General features: G+C 51.1%; 2 protein-coding genes across 3 annotated transcripts in view; one reads left to right on the top strand and one right to left on the bottom strand.

Annotated features, from left to right (window-relative positions):
* Positions 1-225: 225 nt before the first annotated feature.
* Positions 226-4,912, bottom strand: LOC144175756 (uncharacterized). The gene is made up of 2 exons (XM_077704775.1): positions 2,001-4,912; positions 226-620 (listed from the first exon to the last, which is right to left on the bottom strand). Exons 1-2 carry the CDS (start codon positions 4,810-4,812, stop codon positions 226-228), a joined length of 3,207 nt encoding a protein of 1,068 aa, XP_077560901.1. The 5' UTR covers positions 4,813-4,912.
* A 1,089-nt stretch (positions 4,913-6,001) lies between these two features.
* The window catches only part of LOC144176040 (putative glutamate receptor), a 104,257-nt gene continuing 100,420 nt past the window's right edge, over positions 6,002-9,838 (top strand). For both annotated transcript variants that reach the window (XM_077705158.1, XM_077705157.1), the window contains exons 1-2: positions 6,002-6,123; positions 7,371-7,461. In XM_077705158.1, coding sequence (XP_077561284.1) covers positions 6,026-6,123; positions 7,371-7,461 — 189 coding nt within the window. In that variant the 5' untranslated portion in view covers positions 6,002-6,025. The remainder of the gene's footprint in view (positions 6,124-7,370; positions 7,462-9,838) is intronic.

Below are 9,838 nucleotides of genomic sequence, written 5' to 3'. Positions count from 1 at the left end.
GTACGAAAGCCGTTTATTGTACTTCACACATTTAATATACACATAAAGAACAGACGCGCCCCCTGGGGATGAAAGAACATAAAAGTAAACCGAAACTGAATATAACATACTCCCTCACTTAGTGATTAGTTGTTAGTAAGTGTTAGAAACCCCTAGCATGCACTGTACATATTTACACTCTACATACACACTGTTCTATACACACTGTTCTATACAGACAGACAACTAATGCGTCTGATAGTCTTTGAGCCAAGCCGGTGGCCGGCGCTCTCGAGACGGCCGCTGGGGACGCTGCAGCGGCTGCACGGCCGGAGATGCTAGTGGGCTCGTAGAGCTCTGTAGCACGCCAGGAGGCCGCGGTTGCGGCCCAGGAGAAGGCGGCTGTTGCACGGCAGGCTCTAGAACAAGCAGCTGCGGATCAGGAGCAGGCGACTGCGGTACGGCAGGCTGCAGTACGCCAGTAGGCGGCGGCTGCGACCCGGGAGAGGGCGGCGGTGGCAGGGCAGGCTGCGGCACTCGAACCGGAAGCTGCGGCGCAGGTAGCTCCGAACGTTGGTATGGTGGACTCGTGCCCCTCTGGGGAACCCGGGACAGCTTGGAGGCGTTCCATGTGCGGCCATCTGCAAGTCGGAAAGAGGCAGATCCCCTCTTCTCCAACACTTCAGTTGGCGAGGAAAAGGAGCGATCCCCCTTGAAGCGAACGGACGGCTTCTTGAATCGAACGAAATCACCCACAGCTATCTTCGGCTCCTTAGCAGCTCTCCTCCGGTCCGTATACTCCTTGCTGCTTTGTTGTTGAAGCTGGACCCTTTGGCCCAGTCGCGCCGGTTCCTTTGCTGGGTCTTTTGCAAAAGCTGGTGCCGAAAACCCCACAACATTCAATCTTGTTCGGGGCATTCGTCCATGCAGCAGAACTGCTGGGGCAACCCCAGTGGTAGCCTGTGGAGTAAAGCGGTATATAGCGAGGTAGTCCGTGACTGCTTCTCGGATAGGTCGCCTTTCGAGGAGTGAAACTTGGATGAAGTTCTTCAGAGTTCGATTGAACCTCTCGACTTGCCCATTCGCCTGGGGGTAGTATACAGACGAATGCGACAGCTTGATGGCTCGGTTTTGAAGAAAGGTTATAAATTGATTGATTGTAGGGTTTAACGCGCCGACGCAACGCAGACGATGAGGCGCGCCGTAGTGGAGGGCTCCGGATTAATTTTGACCACCTGGGGATCTTTATCGTGCGCCGAAATCTCGTACACACGGGCATTTTTGCTTTTCGCCTCCATCAGAAAAGCGGCCGCCGCAGCCGGGAATCGAACCCGCGACCTCGTGCTCAGCAGCGCAACGCCTTAGCCACTGAGCCACCGCGGCGGGTAAAGGTGATAAATTCACGTGAAGTGAACTGCGGCCCATTGTCGCAAACAATCTCCTCCGGGTATCCTTCACAAGCAAAAACACTGGTTAAGTTTGACTGTGCTTGTGGCAACTTCGCTGCAAAAATATATCTCTGGCCATTTGGAATGGTAATCGACCAGCGTTATAGCAAATCTGCTATTGTGAGGTGCATGTTCCAATGGGCCAACAGTGTCTAGGCCCAGTTTCTGCCACGGCCTTTCAGGCCAGTCAACAGGCTGCAATGGCGCTGGCGATATTTTGGCGGACGTATCTGCCTCCAGGCAGATGTGGCAGTTTTTCACAGCAGATTCAGCTTGCTTGTCCATTCGTGGCCACCAGAACAGCTCACGAAGTCGCGCCTTTGTGCGCGTGATGCCCGGATGTGTGTCGTGGGCGACGGCAATGAACTGAGCCGTGAGCGAGGACGGAACAACGAGGCGCTCTGCGCGCAGTAGAAGGTCATCAACAACAGAAAGTTATTCGCGCACAGAGTAGAAAGGTTTTGCCTCCTCTGGTACGGATTTTTGTGGTGGTCAAGAACCGAGCTCGAACGACTAGACCGTTTGCAGACAGCCATCGTTGAGGACGGCTTCCTTGAATTCTTCCTTCGTCACCCAAGACGGCTCGACCAACGACAATTTCTTCTTCCTTGGCCAGCTCTGCCTCCGCCGTGGGAGCTGGCAGCCGAGAAAGAGCATCTGCCACCGTGTTGGTAGACCCCTTGCGGTACTCGACAGTGAAATTGTAACATAAGAGTCGTGCACTCCAGCGTGCAATTCGGAGTGGCCTTCTTCCACGTCCTTGCGACGACAGCAACGATACCAACGCCTGATGGTCCGTTCGAATCTTGAAATGGCGATCCCAAAGGTAAGTGTGCCATCGTTCGCACGCCCAAATGCATGCCAATGCTTCGCGTTCGCCGACCGAGTACTTTCTTTCCGCTGATGACAAGGTACGAGACGCGAAAGCAACTGTGCGGAGCTCGTGGCCATTTTGCTGCTGCAGGACGGCTTCCAGCCCACAGTCGGAAGCGTCGGTCGACACGATGACTGGAAGTGTGGGATCGAACATGTGTAGAACTGTACTTGAAGAGAGCATTTTCTTGACCCTCCGAAAGCTGCCGTCTGCCTCGGCTGACCATATGAATGGCTCATTCTTGCGAAGCAGGATGCTCATAGGCTCGACCACCTGGGCCAAGCGTGGAACGAACTTGCAATAGTATTCTACCAGACCCAGGAATGAACGGAGGGCGGCAACGTCTGTTGGCACTGGAGTGTTAACTACCGAGTCAACTTTCTCTGGAAGCGGAGAGATGCCTTGCGCCGTGACCTTATGACCTAGAAAAGAAAGTTCTGGAACGTCGAAGAGGCATTTGTCGTCCAATTTCAGGCCTGCGTCCTTGACTTTCTGCAAGACCGTTGTTAGGTTCGAAAGATGTTCTTCTGCAGTTTTGCCAAAGACTATCACATCATCAATGTAGAACAACACACCAGGGCAGCCATCAAGAATTATGGCCATCATCTTCTGAAATGCAGCTGGCGCAGAAGCTAACCCAAAACAAACTCTTTTGAACCGAAAAAGCCCTTCATGTGTGATGAAGGCTGTCAAGTCCCTGCTGTCAGGGTGCAAAAGAACCTGATGGTAGACTGAAGCCAAGTCAAGTTTTGAGAAGTGTGTCGCCCCTACCAAGGCATGAAGAAGTTCCTCTGTGTGAGGCAACGGGAAGCTGTCTGGTACAATAGCCTTGTTAGGCTCCCGAAGGTCAACACAAATCCTGATGCTGCCATCTTTCTTATCAACGACAACAATGGGCGAAACCCATTCAGAAGCATCGATACGTTCGATGATGTCAAGGCTCAACAACTTGTGAAGTTCATTCGAGACTGGTTCCCGAAGTGAATATGGAAGACGGCGAAGCTTCGAAGATACCGGTTGCACGCCTTGCCGAATCTTGACAAGATGCGTGAACCGCTCAGCAAGGCCGAACTCAGGGCTGAAAAGTGAACCGAAGTCGTGTGCCAAGGCTGGCGGAAGGTTTGCTTGCCTTGTTTGCTCTATTGACTGCGTTGGAATGTGACAAGGTGTCGGGTCATTGACACGCGGCGACGGGGCAACGAACGTGTGCAGGCACTTGAGAGTGGGGCCCTGAATACGAAGGTTTAAGGCCTTAATGCCGTCAAGGCCAATCAGACAGGTTCCTTGGCGAACGATGTAGAAAAGAAGTGGTGCAGAGCGCTCTTTAAATTGAACGTCTGCCTGGAAACAGCCTAGGACGGAAATTGGCCGCTTGGAATAGTCAAGCAAGGTGACGTGGGGAGCTGGGAGAAGCAAACCGCTTCGAAAATGTCGGCGAAATTCTTGCTCCGACAAAATTGAAACAGACGACCCCGAGTCGACAAGGAACGCCAACTTGACATCCGCTACGCGCACTTGTATGTAAATTGCGCTGCGAGCGGGATGCCGCACAGTCAAAACATGCTCAGAACTTTCATCTGACAAAGCATCGTCATCAAATCCAACTTCACGAATCCTGCCTTGCAGCTGTCGCTTGCGGTTGCATACTTTCTGAAAGTGGCCCTTGATACCGCAAAACAAACACTTCTTTCCCTGCGCTGGGCACTGCGACGCTGATGCGCGGTGATTCCGCGAGCCGCATCGGAAACAGTGCGGTGAAACGGACCGACTATCTCTGTCTCGCCGAGGGGGGCGGGGCCCCTGCGGCGCACGTGAACCGCTCGCGCTTGGAAAGTTCTGCTGAAAATGCGCTTGTGGCTGTGAATTGAGTTTTCGCGAAGAATGCGAATACTGGGGACGACGCCGTACAGAAACAGGCTCGACCCAAGCAGAAAATTCCTTCAGCTCCTCAGCTGCTTGCTCAAACTGAAGAGCGATTCGCACTGCGCTCTCGAACGAAAGGGAGGAACCCTCGAGCAGCAACCGTTCACGAACGCGGTTGGAAGCAACGCCGGCTACAAATCGGCCCCGCAGAGCATCATTTTGTGAAGCGAACGAACAATGCGAAGCGAGCTCCCGTAAAGCAGCAACAAAGTCATGAACGGACTCGCCTGCGTGCTGGCTGCGGCGGTGGAACTCATGACGCTCGACGACGACGTTGCACGACGACGAAAACTGCTGCCGTAAGGCGATGAGTGCGGACTCGTACTCGTCAGTAGCGGGTGCGGGAGGCTTCTCTTGTACTGCCGGTGCTGCGGCGCTTGACCCTGCAGGTAACGTCCGGTAAATACGCTGCCCTTCCGCCCCCAAACAATGCAGAAGAATGGCCTTGCGTCGCTCTGGAGGGAACTCAGCTGCTCCGGACGCTAGAAGGTTGACTGTGAAAGTCTGCTCCCACTCCTCCCATGGAAGTGACGGACGGCCGGGCGCCGGGAGGAACGGAGGCGGCGGAGCAAGGCCGGAAAAACTCATGGCGGGCAGATCCGGACGGCACTCGATGCTGAAGGTAGCCTGACGTGTCGTTATCCCATCCTCGTCGCCAATGTGGTGTTTGCGAAGGACGTAAGCACCAGCAGCACCACCGTACGAAAGCCGTTTATTGTACTTCACACATTGAATATATGCATAAAGAACAGACGCGCCCCTGTGGGTGTAATAACATAAAAGTAAACCGAAACTGAATATAACAACCACCTGGGGTCTCTAACGTGCGCCACTATCTCGCACACACGGGCATTTTTTGCTTTTCGGCTCCATCAGAAAAGTGGCCGCCGGGGCCGGGAATGGAACCCGCGTCCTTGTGCTCAGCAGCACAACGCCTTAGCCACCGAGCCACCACGGCGGGTGTCAGAAAGGCGTAAGACGAATTCTGCTCATACAATGCCACCAGTGAAATTTTTATGCGAGTTCCGTCTGGCATGTACATGCCGGACAGCTATTACAACTTGAAATAAGCAGTTTACAAATTTATTCAATCTTCCCCTGACACAGTGGCAATTTTGTCCACTGATACAATCCAAGTCGGGAAATCCCGGCATAAGGGTGTTCTTTCTGCCAATTTCACAGAACCCATCCACAAAAGCAACGCGCTTTGTGACTTTTTACGCAAGCAGTTTCAGTGCCACCGCAATGACTCCAGGCATTACATTTTTAAAGTTTTGATTCGACTTTTTTGTGGCTTTGGGGGGGACCACCCTTCTACAACAATACCTCAGGGCGACTGCAAATAGTTGAAGAACGAAAGTGAACGGGGCTTCAGCAAAGCTTCTGCGCTTCACCTGCTGAACTTTGAAACACGAGGCTTCAGCTGCTGACGATCTATGGGCCTAATAACATTTATTTCCTGTTTGCCTGGGAAAGCATACACTATCTTGGCACGGCTAAGGCCTGCAAACAATGCCCTCAGCACCCCCCCCCCCATTCGTTATCCAGACCTTGGCTGTATAAAAGTGCTCATAGAAAATTATATCCATCTAATACTAGGAAGTCTGAGTTAAAAGGAGCTGTGCAACGTCGTACTCAGTCATACTATTTCATCCACTTCGTCAGTGTGTAGGTAACAGGTAGTCGAAGTACTGCTCTACTCCGCTTAGTGGAAATTGCATGTCATGCGCCCGTCTGTGCGCAGTGTGTTTTGCATGAACGCAGCCACTCTGAAAATTCCCCTCGGCGTTTGCTGCAGTGGATGCCGTACTCAAACGTAAGCGTGCACGACGGCAGCGTGATCATCGGCGGCACTATGGGGAACGTGCTCGATTCCCTGCAACAGTGCCTCAATTTCAGGTAAGACCTCATATTTACGCACCTACGAACTGCTTAAAAATGACAAAGCCTAATGTATTTGCACTGCAAAGCGGGACTCAACAGCCCTAGTGCCATTTTGTAACTTTAATTCTTTGCACAGATCGACCTAAAAGTGTAGCGAACTCAGCTATTCCCGGCCCAACGATGCACGCTGCACAATGAAAAAATACACCTAAGAATTTACGTTTTCTGAAAGCCCTTAATTATGCAGCCTTCATTCCTTTAAGAAAATTAATGCAAATGTTAGTGTGGCCGGCTTCTTCCCGTTACGGCACGTATTATTATTACGTATTCCAAACCACGTGGGGCCACAAAGCCTGTCTATGTAGTTGTTTCAACCACAATAACCGCCTCGTTTTACCTGACGTGGTGAATTGGAAATAAGAGGCAAAACGAACAGCTGCCCCTCGGTGAATCGTGGGTATTTTCGGTTTACCTGCCTTTGGGTCCTGTGAAAGGTCGGTGTGCACGCGCTAATTATTAAGCAGAGCACATACTTTGTTCCAAGGTAGGAAACGGACGCGCACACGGAGACGGGCACAGACGTAGAGAGGCAGACAGACAGGCAGAGCACCAATCCGAGGCAGCCGAACGAAGCGGCTGCTGTCCTGCACTCCTGGTTCCCTCGCATGGCTTTACACGATCATCAATGGGGCTGTTCACACGCAGCTGCCCGGGGCACCTCACCCACCAATATTATTATTCGTGTTGCCCTCATGCCTCACACTTATTCACTTTACATGACGCGCATCGGCCTTCATCCCACCCAGAATGACATGACGGTTGACCTTTCATGGGCTGCGCCGGGCCTCGTCGAATCATATTCTTCATATTCCGCCAAATTAGGCAGCGACCGCATCCACATCTTTAGCACCTATCGACGGCGCAGAGTTTTGCCAACATGCCCCATCCATAGCGCACTCAATATTAACTAATGTAATCACAGTTGTTCGGCACTTAGTGAGAAGGAAACAACACGAGCGATGTGCCCGAGCCATACTTTCGTCCTACAAAAACAATTGTGTTTTAGGATGATTGATTGCTGCTCACTGGTCATATTATTTCGAATACATGTCATTATATATTGGTCAAAAATATATTGAACGAATAAGCGAGTAAATACGATTGAAACAAGAATGACAATTAAGTGGTCTGCTTCTAAGCACTTTTCTTGCCAGCTTCTACCTCCTTTCTTGCCCCAGCTGTTTTTGTGTCGCTTCATGCAGCTACACGGCCAGCATTCCGGAAGATCGGCAGTGGGGACGCATCTTTCCAGACGGCACCGCGACCGGAATGATCGGCATGCTGGTTCGAAACGTAAGCTATGTTCACATATATCAGGAGCGTCATAAACAAACGGGATGAGTTATCAGGTATGGTCGACGCGTGTAACGCGGACATCATTGTTCTTACGGAAAGTGTGTTATCCGCAAAAGTAAGCAACTGTCAGATGTTTGATGCGAGAAAGAGTACTGCATTTATCGATGTGATCGCGGAACACACATTGGGGTGGCGTGTTGGTAGCTATATCTAGACCACGGAGCAAGAATATATAGGAGAGGAAACGGCCATTGCGGCCGGCGCGATCGAGCGACCAGATAATGTATCCTACGATAATATACGACCTAAGGAGCTCCGCAGCTGTGGCGGCGAACAATTTGGCAGCGGCACCTGGTTGAATGTATTAAAAGCAATACTGTTGTTTGCAGCATTCGCCACAAGGCGTGAATCGCTATGCACTCGAGCTGCTGCGCGACGCGGGGACGAAACGCGCGTTTGTCTCGGACGAAGCGCGCGCGCGCGCGCCTGCGTGCGTCATAAATTGGCCGGTGCACTCACCTCGCTTCGAGCGCATCACACGCGAGATAAGGCCGTGCGTTTACTGGTTTTACATTTTTTGCGTTTACAGGTTTGTATTTTGGGCTTACTGAAGATTGCTTACGCATTAAAAGAAAATGCCCCTTTTATTCGCTCGTACCGGCCGGTTTAAATTTGACAGAAAATAATCGCGAAGGCGGGCTCTTTAGCCAACGGAAGCGCAGAAGAGCGCACACACTCTCGCTTCGGCCACGGAATGTTTCGGCGGCCCGGCGAAATGCCGACGCGATGCCGCGGCCGGGTTGGACTGGGCGAGCGCGAACAGAACGCGCTCCGGCCGTGGCGATGACCGCGCACTTCCTTCGCTTGCCGCCAGATGGCGGAAACTTGACGTTCGCCAAGTGCTTGTTACGTTATCAGGCTGCCCCAGGAAGCTGAGTTTCCCTCCTATTTTATTCTTGCCCCGTGGTTTAGACAGATAGAATCATACATTGTTGCCATTTCATCACCTCTTGAATTCTTTTGCATTCGAATACGTATTAACCATAGCCACATAATATTATGCGTCGGCTATCCGCTACCTAGTTGCGGGGACTATTTTTGTGATGAACTACATGATTTGTTAAACAACGTTCCTCACTGCTAGTTTTCCAAAAGCCTCGGTATTTCTTCTGGGCGATTTTCATTTTCCCTGAATTTTGTGGCAATATTGTGGCTGCACCGACCCAACTGGGTCAGCCGAGTGCCTATCTTTTCTTGATATATGTTCAACTTTTAACTTCTTGCAACTCGTAAAGAACCCACTCGTGTCACTAGCTCTACCGCCAACATTTTTGAACTCGTGTTACAACACGCTCTGAAAATGTTTCATTACGACCTCTTCTTCCCCGTCTAAGCGGCCACTTTGCTTTTCATTTCACAAGGTCATCTCGCCTACAGCGCGATCCTAGACAGTACAAACTAATTCGAAACTAAAAGAAAGCAAATTTTGAGGCCATCAATGATGAACTAGCTTCTTCAGATAAATTTCTCACGCATTTTGGGAGCGCTCCCTTGATGACAATCTGACGCCCTTCAAAACAAAAGTTACCACTTCCGGATAAATATACCCTTGGTTCGAGTGAAATCTAAGCGAGCGCCCCTGGGTTAAATACTTCTTTGCTACGTATGCTGAACCAGAAAAAACGCCTCTTTTGTAAATGCAACAAATTCAACTCGCGAAAGATGGACTGTTTATCTGTCAGCGCTACAGAATACAAACTTGCCCTCATCGCGGCAAAATTAATGAGGAGGAGAAATAAACATTTGATTGAGAAGTCAATGTTGTTGGGTTCAACCTAACGTGCTCCCCCACCTTAGACCACGAAGCCCTGGGTCTTGGCAGCCGGTCTCGCGTTGTTGGTGATCCGGGTTGGAGCTGGTCAACGGACCCTCCCACTGCTCAAATGAGGTATTGGAATTTGGGGCAAGGGATGGTGTGTGGCGGCACTCCCATACAATGTGGTAGAGAGTGCATGGCTCTATGCATAATTTATAAGTGTATGTGTACAATATCGGATGCATTGAGTGTAGTAATGTACCATGTGGAAATGTGTTTGTAATTGTCTGTAGATGACCGTGTCTTCGCGAGACATGTTAGGATGTGGAGGCGGAAAGGCTCTTCGTCCCAAGCGGTAGTGGGCCAGGATGTCACTGTACATTGTGGCCATTATTTCTCGTGTTGGGCTGGCTGACATCCCAGAAGGAGACACCCGGTGTGTATGAGCTCCGGCTGCGGCATGAGCCGCCTCATTCCCTTCCAGTGATGAAATAGCCGATGTCCATATGATAAACATTGCGGGTAAATCAGGGTGACCCGATGGAATTTTTGCTGCTG

This window comes from Haemaphysalis longicornis, unplaced genomic scaffold (genome assembly GCF_048455015.1).
Source record: "Haemaphysalis longicornis isolate Haplotype H1 unplaced genomic scaffold, Haemaphysalis longicornis Haplotype H1 scaffold_3, whole genome shotgun sequence".
Classification (NCBI taxonomy): Eukaryota; Metazoa; Arthropoda; class Arachnida; order Ixodida; family Ixodidae; genus Haemaphysalis; species Haemaphysalis longicornis.
This window is presented reverse-complemented; position numbering and strand designations above follow the sequence as displayed.

Coding starts and splice junctions, on each gene's coding strand:
- LOC144175756 (XM_077704775.1), bottom strand. CDS start 4,812: ATGAGTTTTTCCGGCCTTGCTCCGCCGCCTCCGTTCCTCCCGGCGCCC. Junction 621..2,000: donor CGTTGGTCGAGCCGTCTTGG/GTGACGAAGGAA, acceptor TCCGACTTGCAG/ATGGCCGCACATGGAACGCC.